We start from the raw sequence: 20,060 nt of genomic DNA on the forward strand, positions 1-20,060 counted from the left end.
AACAAGAGCTATGTAAAAATGGTACATATGGTATACATGGAAGGATACACTCATGACTTCATTAAATTTGTCATCATCTGACTGAGGCACTTTACTATTGGACAAATCCGTTTCCAGATTCCTTATGCTTGTGTCCATTAGTCTCAGCGATTTCTGCAAGATCTCCACTGAGACACGAGCTGCTCTGTCAACATGTTCCATTTCCTCATTGAATGTGAGCAGCTCTGGGAACTTGTTCTCTATTATTGCAACAAGGTAATGGAGAAGAGTCATTTTGTTCTCCACGTCCTTTGTGCTCGTGAGCTGCAAAGAGAATGAAGATTCATTAATTGACCACAGATTTACAAACAAATTACAATTTAATGATTCAGAAGAAACATTTAAATCACTAGTGACAGCTATTTCAGGTGATTTATGGCCATTTGTACTATCTTTTATGGTCAGCTATACTGTAAATTATACTACTGTTGGCTTCTTAAATGTCACATTTTTAATTCATGGTGTCATGTTGTAGTTAAAATCCTGGAGGACCATACAGATTTTTTTCTGGCATTCAATATGAATTCAACCCCTGGAGTCTTTTGCAAAAATGTTAGGTTCATCTTCGTTAAATACATGTAATTTCTCAGGAACAAGTCACTATGTAAATTTGGTACAAGGTACTGATTACTAAAACACAAGACAAGGTATTTGGTATAGTACAACCTTTGTCTTTGAACTGCAAGAAACTTCTTGCAAATCAATTTCTTCATCTGGAAAATTGACAAATTCATGTGTAAAGGCAATTTTCAGTCAATGGAGGAATATTTTCAGATGGTAAAATGACACCAAAGTGCCATTCTTTGCAGTCTATGAAGACAACACAATGTACATAGATTTTGATGGAACAGAATCACCAACATTTTAGCAGAAGACTGATGGTGAGTATCTAGTCACTTTAAAAAAAAAGCCTTAAGAATACAGTTTTCATTCACCATAAAATTCATGTGTTAATGATCTTCCATCTAATATACAACAAGCAGAATTAGTTCTTTTCGCAGATGACACCAGTAGTGTAATAAATCCCGAGATAAATGGAGAGATACAAGAAATGGTAAACTAAGTTCTTAAATGTATCATTGACTGGTTCTCAGCAAATGGTCTCATCCTCAATTTTACACAAAATATGCAGTTCTGCATGGCATATTACACCAATGATTATGTGTAACACAAGATGAGGAAATGATACATAGAGTAGAAACTACAAAATTCTTGTGTGTTCATATTGATGAGAATTTAAATAGGAAAAAGCAAATTTTGGAACTTCTAAAACAATTTAGTTCAGCCACCTTTGCCCTTAGAATCATTGCAAACCTTGGGAAGAGGCAAATCAGATAGTCAACAAATTTTGCATCTTTTCATTCAATAATGTCATCTGGAATGTGTTCTAGAGTAACTCATCTTTAAGAAAGTAAGTCTTCAGGGCACAAAAACATGCTGTAAGAATAATATGTGATGTTCACCCACAATCATCCTGTAGACATCTATTTAAAGAGTTTGGCATTCTGATTACTGCTTCACAGTATATTTATGAAGTTTGTTGTAAATAATCCATTACAGTTCAAAAGCATCAATGATATACATAACTACAATACCAGATAGAAAAATGACATTCATTACTCCACATTAACATCTTTAACACAAAAAGGGGTTGCACAACGCTGCACCTAAAATTTTTGATCACTTGCCCAGTGATATAAATATCACTGGGCAAAGTAAAATTTCAAAATTAACTGAGAAAGTCTCTCCTTGACAACTCCTGCTGTTCTATGGAAGAAAACTTAAGAAACTTTCAGAATGCAACCATATCTACAAACTGATAACTAACTAACTATATTGGCAACTATAGTAGCAAATCAAGGCAAACCTGAGAAACCGAATGAGTAGTCCCGTCAAGGAAGGAAAATTAATGGGAAAATTTCATGTAGTCGCAAATTTTTGTACAGTGGTAGGGTGAAGGAGGGTGGGAGGGAGTGCATCATGAACAACATCCCAAAAATCCTCCTTTGTGGGATGGGAGATTGGGGAGGGGTATCACATAAAGGTTACTTTCTTTTAGATATTTCTTGAATATCTCGAAAAGTGGGCATCTAGCAAAAATGTTTCCCCTCTAAAAAATTAAACTAAATTAAATTTTCTACAAAAATTCAGGTGACTACAGGGTTATAAACACAAAATCAAATAGGGGTAATGCAGGAGTAGGTTTAATAATGAATAGGAAAATAGGAATGCGGGTAAGCTACTACAAACAGCATAGTGAACGCATTATTGTGGCCAAGATAAATACGAAGCCCACACCTACTACAGTAGTACAAGTTTATATGCCAACTAGCTCTGCAGATGACGAAGAAATTGAAGAAATGTATGATGAAATAAAAGAAATTATTCAGATTGTGAAGGGAGACGAAAATTTAATAGTCATGGGTGACTGGAATTCGAGTGTAGGAAAAGGGAGAGAAGGAAACATAGTAGGTGAATATGGATTGGGGGACAGAAATGAAAGAGGAAGCCGCCTGGTAGAATTTTGCACAGAGCACAACATAATCATAACTAAGACTTGGTTTAAGAATCATGAAAGAAGGTTGTATACATGGAAGAACCCTGGAGATACTAAAAGGTATCAGATAGATTATATAATGGTAAGACAGAGATTTAGGAACCAGGTTTTAAATTGTAAGACATTTCCAGGGGCAGATGTGGACTCTGACCACAATCTATTGGTTATGACCTGTAGATTAAAACTGAAGAAACTGCAAAAAGGTGGGAATTTAAGGAGATGGGACCTGGATAAACTAAAAGAACCAGAGGTTGTACAGAGATTGAGGGAGAGCATAAGGGAGCAATTGACAGGAATGGGGGAAATAAATACAGTAGAAGAAGAATGGGTAGCTTTGAGGGATGAAGTAGTGAAGGCAGCAGAGGATCAAGTAGGTAAAAAGACGAGGGCTAGTAGAAATCCTTGGGTAACAGAAGAAATATTGAATTTAATTGATGAAAGGAGAAAATATAAAAATGCAGTAAGTGAAACAGGCGAAAAGGAATACAAACGTCTCAAAAATGAGATCGACAGGAAGTGCAAAATGGCTAAGCAGGGATGGCTAGAGGACAAATGTAAGGATGTAGAGGCCTATCTCACTAGGGGTAAGATAGATACCACCTACAGGAAAATTAAAGAGACCTTTGGAGATAAGAGAACGACTTGTATGAATATCAAGAGCTCAGATGGAAACCCAGTTCTAAGCAAAGAAGGGAAGGCAGAAAGGTGGAAGGAGTATATAGAGGGTCTATACAAGGGTGATGTACTTGAGGACAATATTATGGAAATGGAAGAGGATGTAGATGAAGATGAAATGGGAGATATGATACTGCGTGAAGAGTTTGACAGAGCACTGAAAGACCTGAGTCGAAACAAGGCCCCCGGAGTAGACAATATTCCATTGGAACTACTGATGGCCGTGGGAGAGCCAGTCTTGACAAAACTCTACCATCTGGTGAGCAAGATGTATGAAACAGGTGAAATACCCTCAGACTTCAAGAAGAATATAATAATTCCAATCCCAAAGAAAGCAGGTGTTGACAGATGTGAAAATTACCGAACTATCAGCTTAATAAGTCACAGCTGCAAAATACTAACACGAATTCTTTACAGACGAATGGAAAAACTAGTAGAAGCCAACCTCGGGGAAGATCAGTTTGGATTCCGTAGAAACACTGGAACACGTGAGGCAATACTGACCTTACGACTTATCTTAGAAGAAAGATTAAGGAAAGGCAAACCTACGTTTCTAGCATTTGTAGACTTAGAGAAAGCTTTTGACAATGTTGACTGGAATACTCTCTTTCAAATTCTAAAGGTGGCAGGGGTAAAATACAGGGAGCGAAAGGCTATTTACAATTTGTACAGAAACCAGATGGCACTTATAAGAGTCGAGGGACATGAAAGGGAAGCAGTGGTTGGGAAGGGAGTAAGACAGGGTTGTAGCCTCTTCCCGATGTTGTTCAATCTGTATATTGAGCAAGCAGTAAAGGAAACAAAAGAAAAATTCGGAGTAGGTATTAAAATTCATGGAGAAGAAATAAAAACTTTGAGGTTCGCCGATGACATTGTAATTCTGTCAGAGACAGCAAAGGACTTGGAAGAGCAGTTGAATGGAATGGACAGTGTCTTGAAAGGAGGATATAAGATGAACATCAACAAAAGCAAAACAAGGATAATGGAATGTAGTCGAATTAAGTCGGGTGATGCTGAGGGAATTAGATTAGGAAATGAGGCACTTAAAGTAGTAAAGGAGTTTTGCTATTTGGGGAGCAAAATAACTGATGATGGTCGAAGTAGAGAGGATATAAAATGTAGGCTGGCAATGGCAAGGAAAGCGTTTCTGAAGAAGAGAAATTTGTTAACATCCAGTATTGATTTAGGTGTCAGGAAGTCATTTCTGAAAGTATTCGTATGAAGTGTAGCCATGTATGGAAGTGAAACATGGACGATAAATAGTTTGGACAAGAAGAGAATAGAAGCTTTCGAAATGTGGTGCTACAGAAGAATGCTGAAGATTAGATGGGTAGATCACATAACTAATGAGGAAGTATTGAATAGGATTGGGGAGAAGAGAAGTTTGTGGCACAACTTGACCAGAAGAAGGGATCGGTTGGTAGGACATGTTCTGAGGCATCAAGGGATCACCAATTTAGTATTGGAGGGGCAGCGTGGAGGGTAAAAATCGTAGAGGGAGACCAAGAGATGAATACACTAAGCAGATTCAGAAGGATGTAGGTTGCAGTAGGTACTGGGAGATGAAAAAGCTTGCACAGGATAGAGTAGCATGGAGAGCTGCATCAAACCAGTCTCAGGACTGAAGACCACAACAACAACAACAAAAAAAAAAAAAGGTTTCATTCAATTTTCTCTCTGGGACTAACAGTTTCCTCCGCATTGCAGGGAAAGGAAAAATTGCAGACTATTAAAAGTAATAATTTAATGGCATAAAATTGATGTTTGTTGTTAAATGAAGTGGGTTAAGAACAAATATTAAATGTGTGTATCACATCTTAGAGCAGTAGAACTGTATTAGGGAATAAACTATGTTCTGGGGTTGTAACAGGATGGAGGGAGTGGAGGTTAGAAGCGTGACGGAAGGTAGGTTGCTGGGTTGTGGTCACGCACTTCCCTCCTTCATAGATCTGCAAAATAAAGAGCAAGCAGGCAATTCCCCATTCTCTCAACCGCATTGCATCACAGAAAGCAGCTACAGAGTATTTCATGAAGCTATATCAACCCTTCCACAGCTCGCCTTACGAATCACTGGCAACACAGGGTGCAGAAAATCCCGGGAGAGAAGGTTGTTTATTTTCCATAAAGTTTATTAACACTACATTGAATACAGGTGTGGGTCGCAAATAATACAAACTCAGGAAAAGCATAAGGACAGATTCTATGTAAATCCTTGCATACTGTTCTATACTGCTACCAGGGAAACTGATTCTTAGTCATCCTGCACAGCAGTTCTAGTGTTCTTCCAAGAAAGGCAACTTTCTCCACCACAACTGCTGCTGGCTTTTTCAGTTTACAGACAGACTATCTCCCAGCATTTCTGGTCAGTTCTGTAATATAGACAAAATAACTTCATGGAGTTCATGTTCATATAGTGGACTCATTTACAGTTTGTTAAGTGTGTGTGTAAGAAAGCTCAGCACCTGGAATGGTCAATGTGCATTTGTATTATTAGCAACTCATATCTGTATTCAATAATGTTAACACACTTTGTAGAAAATAAAAAAAAGGCCCCTCCCCCCATGGGAAATGTCCACACACTGCGTCAGCAGTGATTAGTACGGCAAGCTGTGGAAGGATCACTGTAACTTTGTGAAATACCCCGTAGTTGCATTTTGTGACGTAGTGCAATATGGAGACTGTGGAAGTGCACACCACAATCTGGCAACCTACCTTCCCTCTCACTTCTAACCTCCATCCTTCCCTTCCATCCTGTTAATCTCAAAATACAATTTATCCATTAATACTGTTCTACTGCACTTAGATGTGGAATGCACATTCAATATTTATTCTTAACCCACTTCATTTAACAATAAGCATCAATTTTGTACCAATACAGAACTCTTAATAATCTACTATTTTTCTACCCACTTGAATGCGGAAACTATTTGTTCTGCGGAAACGATTTGTTCTAGAGAAAAAATGAATAGGCCCTTTTTGCAGAAAATTTAATGTAGTTTAATTTTTTACTGGGGAAACATTTTCACTAGATGCTGCAGATTTCAAGATATTAAAGAAAAACCAAAAAAGTGACCTTTACAGACTCAACAACTACACTTGCACCCCACCAGTCTGGATTTTTAATCTATTGTTTCCCTAGTCAACATTTTTGGTCTGATCTAACGAAACACCTACAGAATCGTGAGAGTTGAATTTTTTTTAATGGTAACTAACATTATATATGTTTCACCACTTTCAAAACAAAAGTGTTTCCTGTTTAATCAAATATTTTGTTAATAATGTTCAGTAGTAACAATCTCAAAGCTTACAGACCAATGACAGCATGAAAAATAGTGTTTTTTAGTATAAATCTAATCTTTTCTGCAGCTGTCATGCAGGTCATGTTTGTTTTGTTTAGCTATTACTACCAAATTCTTAAAATGCATTTGCAAATACTACCATACAATACTACTATTTTATAGTGTACTTGTGATATATTATCTACCACTTAGTTTTAGCTCAAAAACTTACTTTTAGAAACAATAAGACAATGTGCAATTACACCAAGACCAACAACAGGTGAGTGATATCTACAAGTCCTAAGAAAAGTTTATTACATACCTTAGGTAAGAAACTTATCTCAAAGCCAAAAGCAGGACCATTCTTTGTTCCACTGTTCATGTAGTTACCAATAAGGAGAATGAGTTCTAGTATTTGTGCAAATTTTTTGCTCTGTTTTATTTCCTCACATGCTGCTGTGGCTGCAACTATATCCTGTGAAGAAAAATTTCTTTACAGCTTTCTGAATCTCTGCTATGTTGGAACAGGTTTAAACTGACATTGAATTAAGTACTGGGGAAACATACAAACTGAGAGATGAACCGTTTCAAGTTACATGCCAAATTAAAACTTCAATTAAAACTTAATAAGGAAGAGTACATTTACAATGCACTTAGCCATCTGAAATATGGAAAGTCTTTGACTTTTGATGTGAGGCTCAAGATGTTTTTGAGAATACTCAACGAAAGATTGATTGTTCTCACACCAGTGTCTACCAAAAAGACACATTTAAAATTAGAAACAATAATCCAGAACTATTAGTTTTCCCCCAAGGGAAAAAAGGGATGGGCTAGGGAAGTTTAGAAAGACATAAGAGGTCACTCAAGTCACAGGATGAGAAAGTGAATCCCTCCTCCTTTCACTTTTAAAAGTGTATTTTAGTGGTACTGGAATTTTTCCTTAAATAAGACCTTGCAAGCCGTTGTGTCTCTTCGTGACTTACCAAATACAAATTTTAAGATGGTTTTTTAAAAAACAGAAATGGTTCCAAGGATGTTTACAGACAGCAGACATACAATACAGTTAATAATACATTATATTTAAGCAATTTAATATGCATTTAAAATTGAGTTTACACTGACAGATAAAGTTAGCACAGCTGTCACCCTATTAACCTACAGTGATGGAAATGTACACACATGCTGAATTGTTCATGATAACAGCTTCTCAGTTTTCAATGGTAGTTGCAGGTTCTTGTCTCAAACCTTTTGTGTCAAACTGAAACATGGGATAGTGGGTCTACAACCGATTATATTGAGATAGGGAACCAATGGTCAGAAATGCATATTTACTGTGTTATGGACACACATAGTAGACACCACGTAACAATGTACCTCATGCTAATTGTTCGAAGCCACAACTGCAAATGGAAAAGGTGCTGGAAGTTCTGCCGCACTCACTCAAAAATCCCTGGTGTCTGTTGCATCAGGGACAGGCAGATTGGACCCTAGCATGCAGGTCTTCATCTGTTTCTATGGGAGTTACATAGAACAATTTCTTGATGTAACCCCAGAAGAAAAATCCCAGAGGTGTGAGATCCAGCAACCACACTGGTCACGGGACACGAACTCCCCATCTGAACCAGTGAAGAGGGTATGTATTGTCCAGCTGGTCGCAGACATTAACATGGAACTGGACTGGTGCACCATCGTACTGAAACCACATTGTTTCATAAACAACAAGGAGTACAGTCTTCAAGAACTTCGGCAGTATATCTCATGGAAACACCAGGCAACAAGGACCATTCAAACAAGGATGTGTCAAATAAGATCCTGTTAGGTGATCTTTGAGAATGATCGTCCGTACTTGACAAGACAATTGTTGCTGGTGGCCACCGATTGGGGGGGATTGTCCTCACTCCACACACTGCTACTGAGGCTGTTGGAAACACCATCATGAGCGAACGAGACCTCACTCTTTAACAATATGAACTGTACCAAGTTCGACACTACAGCACTGCAGTGCATAATACACTAACAGAAGTGAATGCAGGGCTCAAAATGCACTGGTCCCAGTGCTTGCACACCATCTCCTCAAAGTTTTGTGTTCATACATGTCTCTGGCAGGAACTTCGTCAGCTCTCTCTGACGTAAAGCCCCCTCTCTCATAAATTGGTGCATCTTTCAACTAGGAAAATACGTTTTGGAAAGCGTTCTCTGTACATTCGTGCTGTTCCACAGGCAATAATCCTGCCAAACTGTACATTAAATGCATGTCTGCCAACTCTCATGATTACACTTCATGCACTGTACACAGTAACACACCTCACTATGGACATATCAGAAGTTGCCTGATGCAACTGACAACTGACCAGGGGTAGTGTCGTGTGTGCATCACAGGTTAATGTGCTGGCACAAAGCATCTGGTTGTCACAGTTATGATATTTTCAGGTTATTAGAGTGAAACTCTGGTACTTAACTACAAGAACCTTATATATTTCTACAGATGATATTCATGAGATACTGCAAACTGTTAAAATAAGTAAAGAACCATCACATCCACAAAAAAACCACACACACAGTGGCTACTGAAGTTAAAAGAGTATTGATTGAACAGTCCATGGATATACAGCTGGTCCATAGTGTCCAACGGGCACAATATTTTGGTGATGTTTAGGTGATCAGATATGTCACCGTCGTCAAGGCTGTTGATGAACATAACTCCTGAGGGCCCACGGCCGACTTACATCCCCTCCCACCACAAGCCGATCTCTCTGTGGTCTGCAACCAAGAGCGTGCGTCAGCAGTTGTGAAGGCGCTTGCATTGGCGCCTGTGATGGTGTTGACGTAGTTGCTCTGTCCACTCTGGTTTCCAGATCACTGTGTTAGCCAAGCATCATCATAATTAGAGCCAGTGCTGGTTCCCAAGCGCTGGTGTGATTATAGCTGCAATCCCAACTGATAAGATTATCCCTGGTGCAAATTTCGATGGCTTCTGTAACAACACTGTCCCATTATTTGGAACTCTGCATTAAAATCCTGGGCGTTCGTACTCCACCACGTTTCTCTGACAAACAATGCTCTGCAACCACTGATTTATTAGGTACATTAGTCAAGTATGTCGCTGGTATTCTCAGCCTTTATCTTCAATGGTTCACACTGTGTGTCCAATATTTCTCTTGCCTCGCTGGCATTGAATCTGATACGCCTTCAGGAGTTCAGTTTGTCAATGCCCCTATTGATGGTGACATGTCTGGCTGCTGAAATATTTTGCCCACTGGACACTATGGACCAGCATTGCACAATGGACTGTTTGATCAACAAATACACCAGAAGAAACTGAAGAATTAAAGAATATTAATCATACAGTAAAATACATCTCTGCATATTTGTGGTTGCCAAAAACCTTATTTTCATATATTTAACAACTTCTTGTTAAACGTTAGTTTTCACGAGGACGTATTTCATTCTGCCTCCAAACTTTCAGGACAGATAGTTCAGTTTCTCTTCTGCTAAGTCTTCTTCACCTGCAGTACGCTCTGTTAGTAAACAGTTTGTATCAGGTCATCCTATGGCCTGTGACACTGAATGAGTTTACCTGAATAAGAAGTGAAGATGAAGTGAAGAAGATAAACTGATGTTATTCAGAAATTGTTTTGTGAAGTGTGCAGTGAACACCCATAAGTGACTATTAGGAGACAAAAAAAGAAAAACTCCTTGGTGGAAGAACTGGGCTAAAAATAAAGCAGCCAATGAGAAGCAAATGGCTTGGAGGGAGTGGATAGGCAGTAAAAGTACAGAAAATTAGCAAAAATATAAAGCAGCCAAAAATGCATCTAAAAAAGCACAAGAAGAGAAAAATAAGAACTGGGAAAGTTTCACTGAAACTTCATAGGAGTGTGTTCAGGAAGCAAAAAGTTTTGTATTGATTAATTAAAAAAAGAACAGAGTAAAAGATAGAGAAAATATGAAATTTGTTAAATCAGAAACAGGGTGTACATTGACATGAAGAGATAATGCACTAGAAAGACTGAAAGACTGTCTCTCAAAATTGTTGAATGTTAAATATGGTGAGTTGGAAGATACAAAGGAAAAAGAAAGCACAATGTATGAAGAAGAAAGAAAGAAAGGAGATATCTATGTTAAAAATGGAGAAAACCACAATACAGAAGAGGAATGGTGAAAGCAGCAAGAGTGGATAAGGTGACCACAGGAATGGTGAAAGCAGCATGACCAATAGTGTTATGGTGGCTTTGTAGGGTATTTAGAATAATATGGAAGAGGAAAAATCCCAGAAGAGTGGGGAAAGAGTCAAATTATCACTTTTTATAACAAAAGTGATAAGAAGGAATGTAATAAATACAGACAGACAAACCTTCTTGTAGGTGTAGCCAAGATCTTTGGGAGAGTACTGGAAGAAAGGCTGCGGAGGAAATTAGGAGGAGAAATGGAAGGCATCTGATGGAGAAAAGATGGGAATTAAAGAAGTCATGATGTTGACATTTATTGATATTGAGAAGCCTAAGACAGTGTGCCTAAACAGCCTGGAAAATATTAAGGGATAAACAAGTTAATAAAATGGAAGTGCAAATGATCAAAGCTATGTACAAGAACTATGTTCGTAGAATAAAAATTAGTATAGGAGAAACGAAATGGTTTGAAGCTGACATGGGTCTAGGACAGCGGAATTGCTGTCCTCCATAATATTCAGCATAGTCATGGATAAAATTCATAGAAGTGTTAAGCAGTAATTAAAAGGACATATAATGGCAATGAAGTTGCTAACAGATGACATAGTGATATTGGGTGAGGATGAAATGGAAGTGCAAAGTCAAACAGAGGTACAGAACCAAGAGACAGAAAAATATGGGATAAGAGTAAGCACAGAAAAGAACAAAACAGTTGTGACAAGGAGAAGAAAGGAAGGGAAAAGATAAAACTGAATGACAAAATTTTGGAAGTGGTCAAAAGTTTCAAGAATTTATGAAGTGTAATTACAAATGACGGCAAGATAGCCAAAGAAATTATAAAAAACAAAAAAAAACACAAACACAACAAGAAAACAGCTTCTATCGGACTGTAGGCATTATTCTGTGGAACAGAGTGTCACAAAGAAATGTAAGAAAGTTCTATATTCACCTTATTATGAACCCTAGCATATGCAGCTGGTAAATGGACAACAAAATGGAGCAAGAACAGAATATGGGCACAAGGCACGAAAATTTTAAGGCAGCAAGACAAGAAAGGATAGAATCAGAAATGATGAGACCAGGAAAAGGATAGGAATCTTGGAACTTCAGGACAAGGTAGAAACAACAAAGTTGAAGTGGTATGGACAAAATTTGATAAAGAGAAGACAAAGTGAAAAAAGGGAGAAACAATAAAAAGCAATACAATAGGATACAAGAGATAAGGAACAGTCTATAAATAGAAAAAATAAAAGCGTATTATTCAGTATCTTTAACAGAGGAAACCGAAAAAGCCCTTGCCCGTTGTCTTCAGTAAGCTTACCACCACCACCATACTGTTTCAGTTCCCCAGGTACAGTTAATGGGCTTCTTCCACTTCCTTGTGTACGTGAATAACCTATCATTTCTAAATTTATTTGGGCTCTTCTTGTAGGCTCCAGCATTATTATATACCCCCAGCACCATAGTCTGGATGTGCTGATTCGGCATGAAAGGTATGTCTCGACTGCGGCTTTCTTCCTTACTTTACCTTGCTCATCTGAATGACGGGTCCCATGAATTTCATTTCTGATGCTTGAAGTCTTGATGACACTCTCTTTGTGACAGTGCACATTTCAGTACCATAGGTAAATATTAGTATGAAGTAGCTCAAGCATATCTCTGATTTTGCTTTTTCTGGAATCATGCAGTCCTACAGCAGTGTCCTCATTTGTTGGTAGATTTCGGCAGCCTTTTGCACTCTGTTGGTAATCTGCTGTCTACTCTAATTATCTCCAGAGTGATACTTCCCAAGGTACAGAAAATCATCCCCCCCCCCCCCACACACACACACACACTAGCTGTAGATGGTGGTCTCCTTGTTTCACACTTGCAGGATGCCTATCTCTGTCGACTGCCATCACTACTGACTTGGCCTCTCTGATGTGGATGTTGTATTCCTGGAACTGATTTCCATACACCAGAGAGTGTTCTGAACTTCCCCTTCTGTTTCATCCCATATCATGACATCATCAGCGAATGCAAGGAGTTCACAAAAGCTGTTCTTTATGTTCTTTTTAAATCAGCCAAAACAGCAGTGAGGACGGTGCACTGCCTTGTTGTACACTCTTGGACTGACACCATAAGATATTCCCTCTCCACCTTGTACACAGCTAGTAAAGTCCTTCAACAGCATATGGATTTTCCTAATTGGTCCTTCAGGTACATTCCTTTATCTCAGGCACTCCCAGATTATCTCCCTTGCAATACTATCATATGCCTTTTTTACATCTAAGAACACAATTAACAGATTCTTCCTTTTCTCTCAATATTTTTCCATCAGCATGTTGGTACTGAAAATGAAACCCACAGTTGCTCTGTTATTTGTGAATGCATACTGCTTGCCTTCCAGCTGTGCTTTTATGATCGTTCTCAATCTTTGCTCAATAATCTATTAGAGTTTTCAACTGATGTGACAGAAGAGTTATTCCTTTACAATTAGTGGGCTTCCATCTGCTGCCTTTCTTAAACAGAGGAATTATAACACCCTTGCTCCACTCTGCATGTATCTTGTTGACTTTCCACATGCATCGAGTGTTCTGTGCAGCCACTTTATGTCCTCAACACATGCTGCCTTTACCATGCCTGCATTCATTTCATTTGGAGATTTGCCTTTGAGCATAGATTTGAAGGCTACCTCTGTTTGTGCCCAGGTGATGAGAGGCACCTCATTTCAGGTTCTATGTTATGTTCAACTGATACATTTAACAATTGCTGGAAATGGCCCTTCAGAACTTCTCTGACGCCACTTTCTTTTCTAACAACATTTCCATTTTTATTCCTGGGTTCCTTTACAATATTCAGTATTTTTCCTTTTACCTTTGATAACAATATATAAAAGTTTCTTATTGCCTCTGCTATCCTCCTCAAGTTTCTGAGTGACTGTCATGTTTTGTTTTTCTCTTCTCAGATTTCCAGTTTCTTATTTTGGTATATTTGTTACAGGTATCTGTTCTCCGATTGGTTTTCAGGAAGCTCTGGTTGCATTTTTTCTCAGACCCTTTCTCTTCATTAAAGATTCCTTTCTCTATCACTATTCTCAATTATGCAAATGATCTCCAATATAAAGAATGGAGTTTCCAACACACACAATTAGAAGATTATCAAAATTGTTAAAAGTAACAAACAATAGGAAATAATAGGATACATACAAAAAAACATAACACAGAAATAGTAACAGCAGGTTATTTACTTTTAATAATCCAACACAACCCTAAGTTAACACAGACTAAAACAGCCAAACAGAAGTATTTTAAGGACTTCGTGTTTTACAGCTCTAAATATACTCTTTGAGGTGATATTATCAACACACACTGATGAGCCAAAACATTACAAAAATGCGCTTAATACATTGTTTGTCAGTCTTTGGAACGAAATCCATCACTGATGCTGCATATCAGGGATCCAACAGTTTGTTGGTAGGTTTGTGGAGGTATGTGGCATTAGATGTCAACGACCAAGTCATGTAATTCATGTAAATAACGGGCAGCTGATTTGTGTAAGCAGTGATCGCACCCAATAGTGATCCAGATGGGCTCCACAGTTTACATCAGGTGAATCTGTTTGCCAAGACATTAACATGAGTTCACTATAATGGTCCTCAAACCACTGTAGCACAGTTCTTGCTCCATGACCCTGATAATTATACTGCTGAAAGATGACATCGCCATGAAGGGATGCAGGTGGTTCGCGGCTATCGAGTGTCTTCGATTACTACCACAGGTCCCATGCAAGTGAAGGAAAATATCTCCCATAGCATAATACTTCTCCCACCACCCTATGTCCATTGCACACTGTACTTTTCAAGTCGCTGTTCACTTTATAGTAGTGTTTGTGGAGACAACGATCAACCAAGTGTAGCAAAAATATGATTTACCCAAAGAGCAAACACACTTCCACTGATCAATGGTCATATCCCAATGACCCTGTGCCTACAGCAATCTTAACTGATGTCATTGGGTAAACATGAACACACAGGGGTGGTCTGCTGTGGAGCTTCATGTTCAATACTGTATGATGAACGGTGCACTCTGAAACACTTGTGCATGCACCAGCATTGTGCTCTTTCAGCAGAGATTCCTCAGTGTAGTTTCACTGTCCTCCTACCTCTTTCCAGAGATGCTCATGATAGTAGCAAGAGAACAATCAACCATCTTTGCCACTTTTGAGATACTCATTCAAATGCCCTGCGTAATAATAATATGCCCTTTGTCAGAGTAACTTATCTCAATGGATTTCCCCATTTGCAGCCCATATCTTCTCTAGGATAATCCCCCCATCCACGTCCGCTCAGTTTACATACTATGTTATCACATCACATGTCCACAATGCCACCAGGCAGCATCAAATGTCTTGGAGGGCAGTGGTCACAATCCTTTGGCTCATCAGTGTATTTAATTTAGGAATTTGTCTACACAATTTAAAAATGTATCTTGCATATACTTCTTAAAACTTACCGGTTTAATATCCTGCACCATTTCATTGTAATGCAATTTAAAGCTTAATGATTTCAGCCTTGGAAGAAGTCTTTTGACTTCCGCTATCTGTTGAAAAAAAGTTTTCAATTTAGTGTATCATGTTATACTTTAGATTAAATTCAGTTTTAACTTAACACATTCAGTGCAAAAAAAATTTCTATTATAAGTATTTGAGTGGTGTCATATTTTTCCTCTCTCCATTTGTGTATTTATATCTTCTGCCCTCGAAAATATTGTTAGAATACAAGCAATGAAATGAGTAAAGATAACTCCTTAGCTTATAGTGGGAGTAGTGACAAATGTAGAGGCGCAAACAAGAAACAAAGAACTTGCAAAGTTGTGCCCACCACCCAAATACAAGCAGTACATTCCTCCTACAGTTCAACCAGTCAAGGTATCAATGGATACAAAAATGTGAGCGAGTCAAATGCACATCAGGCAACCAATTTTTGGGAAAGACTGGCAAGGCTCTGACAAAATGGTTAAAGGAAATACAACAGATGGAGCGACATGAGACACCTTGCCAATGTCTACTTTCACAGGACCACAGTAGTTTGAGAATGCAGAAGAGATCAAGAGCTGTAAAAAATTTCCGGTGGAATATAATAAAAACATTTAGCAACAATCAACAGTAGAGTCATATAGCCAAACAACAACTGAAGAACAAAATCCAACACCTACGGCAGATTACATAGCCATACGTACAAGTTTGTTTCAGCACAACCCACTTAATCTGTTATCCGGTGACCAATAGGTCCAAGCTTCTCTGAGATCACCATCAGCAAATGTTGGCCACTTAGTACAAAGACAAGATACGGTAGACCAGATGGCCCAATATGAAACACCATAGCCCGGGGGTCAAATCCCAATTAATCCATGCTCATATTGGGTGTCACCAGTTGATTGACAGGTAATTTAGAAGATATCTGGTAATCTATCAAGAACTGTGGGACAGCATCCAGACATGAAGTACTTGAATAATAGTAACTGAAACCAACAGCTGTACTGCAATTCAATGTCTTTTATTCAAAACATGCTACCAGTTTCGATGCTAAAAACAGTCATCTTCAGGCCCCAAGTGTAATCTGCCATAATCTTCATATATGGAACCCAGTTGGTTTTGGGAACACTGTACTCAACTTTGTTGACTGCACACGCTGGCATAACATGCTTAATATAGTTGTACTGTTTCCATTTGAAAACTTCACTAGTTTTTGTTATTGTGGTTCATACATTTATGTCAGATTACACTTGGGAGTCTGAAGATGATGCATTTTGGAATCAAAACTGGTAGCACATTTTGAATAAACAATGACAGATTACAATATAGCTGTTGGTTTCTATTATTATTATTATTATTATTATTATTATTATTATTATTATTGAAGTATTTCAGAGGATGTTGAAAGATTATATTCACCAATTAGAAAGACCTTTGCTTTCTTCGGCGGTCCTTCTGGAGAAGAATGTGGAACCTGAAATTTTTGTGTCAACTACTACCAGCGAAAACCACAGAAAGAACATACTGTCCATTGCCAAGAACTGATGACATTGTGTATTATTGTAAGCGAGCAAAGTATTTATCCACTTTAAATATGCAGTCTGACTAGTGGCAAATTGACATTTGTGATGCTAACCAGGAAAAGAACTGCCTTCATAACATCTGAATCGCCAAGTTCAGTGTTATGCTGTTTGGTCTGTGTAAAGCTCCAGTCACCACTGAATGCAAAGGAGACTACTTGCTTCGACATTTTAAATGGACGATTTATCTTTGTTACCTGGATGACACTGTTGTTTTCTCAAAGAAATTTGTAAAGATTAAGAGTTGACAACTGTGCTGAAGTGTCACCCTGACATAGGTCTGAATCTTAGGAAAAAAACTGTTCGTTGTCCAAGAAATAAAAATCTTGGGGCACTTACTTAATGATACTGGAGACTGTCCTGATCCAGAACATAGGAGCCATAATAGATTTTCCAGCTAATTAGCATGTTTGTAATGTGAGATGCTTCCTCAGAATGTGCTCCTACTGCAGAGGTTTCCTGAAAGCATGGGCAGTACAGGAACACCTATAGGAAGATGCTAAATTTTCTTGGTACACTGAACAAAAAAGGTCTTTCCGTATCCTTCAGGACACAGACAACTTCGCAAGTTCATATACTTTCTGAAGAGAATGTCAACAGGAAACCGTGTAATGCAATTCTAGTGCCAGTCCAGGAAGGCACTAAAAGAGTGATTGCTCACCTTTCCCAAGTACCCTCCAAGTACGAGAAGAATTACTCTGTAATTGAAAAAGGGTCTTGCAGTTGTTTGAGCAATCAGTAAGTTCCAACCTTATTAAAAAAAAGCAGATCATTCACTATTGTGACTGAACATCACTCATTTAGGTGGCCATCAAGCTGGAATGGAAATGCAAAAACAGCAACTGCCTTTCACAGAATCCATTGGAAGAACATTACAGTACTGGAGATATCCCAGTCATCACTGCACTAACTAATGAGCATTGCAGCTGAACAAAGGAAAGAGCCTGCATTATTTAAGATCAAACAGCCCCCCCCCCCCCCCCCATGAATTATGTACCTTGCCATAGGGAGGCTTGAGTGCCTCAGTGATACAAATAGCTGTATCGTAGGTGCAACCACAATGGAGGGGTATCTGCTGAGAGGCCAGACAAATGTGTAGCTCCTGAAGAGGGGCAGTATCCTTATCAGTAGTTGCAGGGGCAACAGTGTGGATGGTTGACTGATCTGGCCTTGTAACATTAACCAAAACAGTCTTGCTCTGCTGGTACTGCGAACGGCTGAAAGCAAGGGGAAACTACAGCTGTAATTTTTCCCAAGGGCATGCAGCTTTACTATATGGTTAAATGATTATGGTGTCCTCTTGGGTAAAATGTTCCAGAGGTAATACAGTTCCCCATTCGGATCTTGGGGTGTGGACTACTCAGGACGACATCGTTATCATGAGAAACAAAACCGGTTTTCTGCGGATTGGAGGATGGAAAGTCAGAGCCCTTAATCGGGCAGGTAGGTTAGAAAATTTGAAAAGGGAAATGGCTAGGTTAAAGTTAGATATAGTGGGATAGTGAAGTTCGGTGACAGGAGGAACAAGACCTCTGGTCAGGTGAATACAGGGTTACAAATACAAAATCGAATAGGGGTAATGCAGGAGCAGGTTTAATAATGAATCAAAAAATAGAAGTGCGGGTAAGCTACTATGAACAGCATAGTGAATGCATTATTGTAGCCAAGATAGACATGAAGCCCGCGTCTACCATAGTAGTACATGTTTATATGCCAACTATCGCTGCAGATGATGCGGAGAGATTGAAGAAATGCATGATGCAATAAAAGAAATTATGCAGATAGTTAAGGGAGACAAAAATTTAATAGTCATGGGGGACTGGAATTCAATTGTTGGGAAAGGAAGAGAAGGAAAAGTAGTAAGAGAATACGGACTAGGGGTAAGGAACGCAAGAGGAAGCCGCATGGTAAAATTTTGCGCAGAGCATAAATTAATCATAGCCAACAATTGGTTTAAGTAATCATGAAAGAAGGTTATATACGTGGAAGAGGCCTGGAGACACGGGAAGATTTCAGATAAATTGTATTATGGTAAGACAGAGATTTAGGAACCAGGTTTTAAATTGTAAGACACTTCCAGAGGCAGATGTGGACTCTGACCGCAGTTTATTGGTTATGAACTGTAGATTAAAACTGAAGAAACTGAAACAAAGGTGGCAATTTAAGAGATGGGACGTGGAGAAACTGAAAGAACCAGAGGTTGTATAGAGTTTTAGAGGGAGCAATAGGGAACAATTGACAAGAAGGGGGGAAATAAATACAGCAGAAGAAGAATGGGTAGCATTGAGAGATGAAATAGTGCAGGTAGCAGAGGATGAAGTAGGTAAAAAGACGAGGGCTAGTAGAAATCCTGGGGTAACAGAAGAGATATTAAATTTAATTGATGAAAGGAGAAAATGTAAAAATACAGTAAATGAAGCAGGCAAAAAGGAATACAAATGTCTCAAAAATGAGATTGACAGATCTGCAGAATGGCTAAGCAAGGATGGCTAAAGGACAATTGTAAGGAGGTAGAGGCATATATCACTAGGGGGTAAGATAGATACTGCCTACAGAAAACTTAGAGAGACCTTTGGAGAAGAGAGAACCACCTGTATGAATATCAAAAGCTCAGATGGAAAACCTGTCCTAAGCAAGGACGGGGAAGCAGAAAGACAGAAGGAGTATATAGAGGGTCTACACAAGAGCAATGTATTTTAGGGCAATATTACAGAAATGTAAGAGGAGATGGATGAAGATGAGATGGGAGATTTGTTACTGCGTGAAGAATTTGACAGAGCACTGAAAGACCTAAGTCAATAAAAGGCCCCAAAAATAAACAACATTCCATTAGAGCTACCGATAGCCTTGACAAAACTCTACCATCTGGTGAGCAAGATGTATGAGACACGTGAAATACCACCAAACTTCAAGAAGAATATAATAATTCCAATCCCAAAGAAAGCAAGGGTCAACAGGTGTGAAAATTACTGAACTATTAGCTTAATAAGTCATGGCAGCAAAATACTAACACAAATTCTTTACAGACGAATGCAAAAACTGGTAGAAGCCGAACTTGGGGAAGATCAATTTGGATTCTGTGTAAGTGCTGGAACACGCGAGGCAATACTGACCCTAAAACTTAACTTGGAAGATAGATTAAGGATACAGGGTACTTACAAATGGTGGAAAATTGAATTTCTTTAATGACTTTATTAAATTCTATAGTCTTTCCTGATTACATTGATACATACATTACAGGGTTTCA

General features: G+C 38.6%; 1 protein-coding gene across 4 annotated transcripts in view; it reads right to left on the reverse strand.

The window, feature by feature from the left end:
• The window catches only part of LOC126419916 (protein diaphanous), a 361,964-nt gene that overhangs the window by 22,594 nt on the left and 319,310 nt on the right, over nucleotides 1-20,060 (reverse strand). For all 4 annotated transcript variants that reach the window (XM_050087194.1, XM_050087195.1, XM_050087196.1 and 1 more), the window contains exons 13-15: nucleotides 15,212-15,298; nucleotides 6,872-7,024; nucleotides 49-303 (exon numbers count right to left, since the gene is read on the reverse strand). In XM_050087194.1, coding sequence (XP_049943151.1) covers nucleotides 49-303; nucleotides 6,872-7,024; nucleotides 15,212-15,298 — 495 coding nt within the window. The remainder of the gene's footprint in view (nucleotides 1-48; nucleotides 304-6,871; nucleotides 7,025-15,211; nucleotides 15,299-20,060) is intronic.

Source organism: Schistocerca serialis, chromosome 9 (assembly GCF_023864345.2).
Source record: "Schistocerca serialis cubense isolate TAMUIC-IGC-003099 chromosome 9, iqSchSeri2.2, whole genome shotgun sequence".
In the NCBI taxonomy this organism is placed as follows: Eukaryota; Metazoa; Arthropoda; class Insecta; order Orthoptera; family Acrididae; genus Schistocerca; species Schistocerca serialis.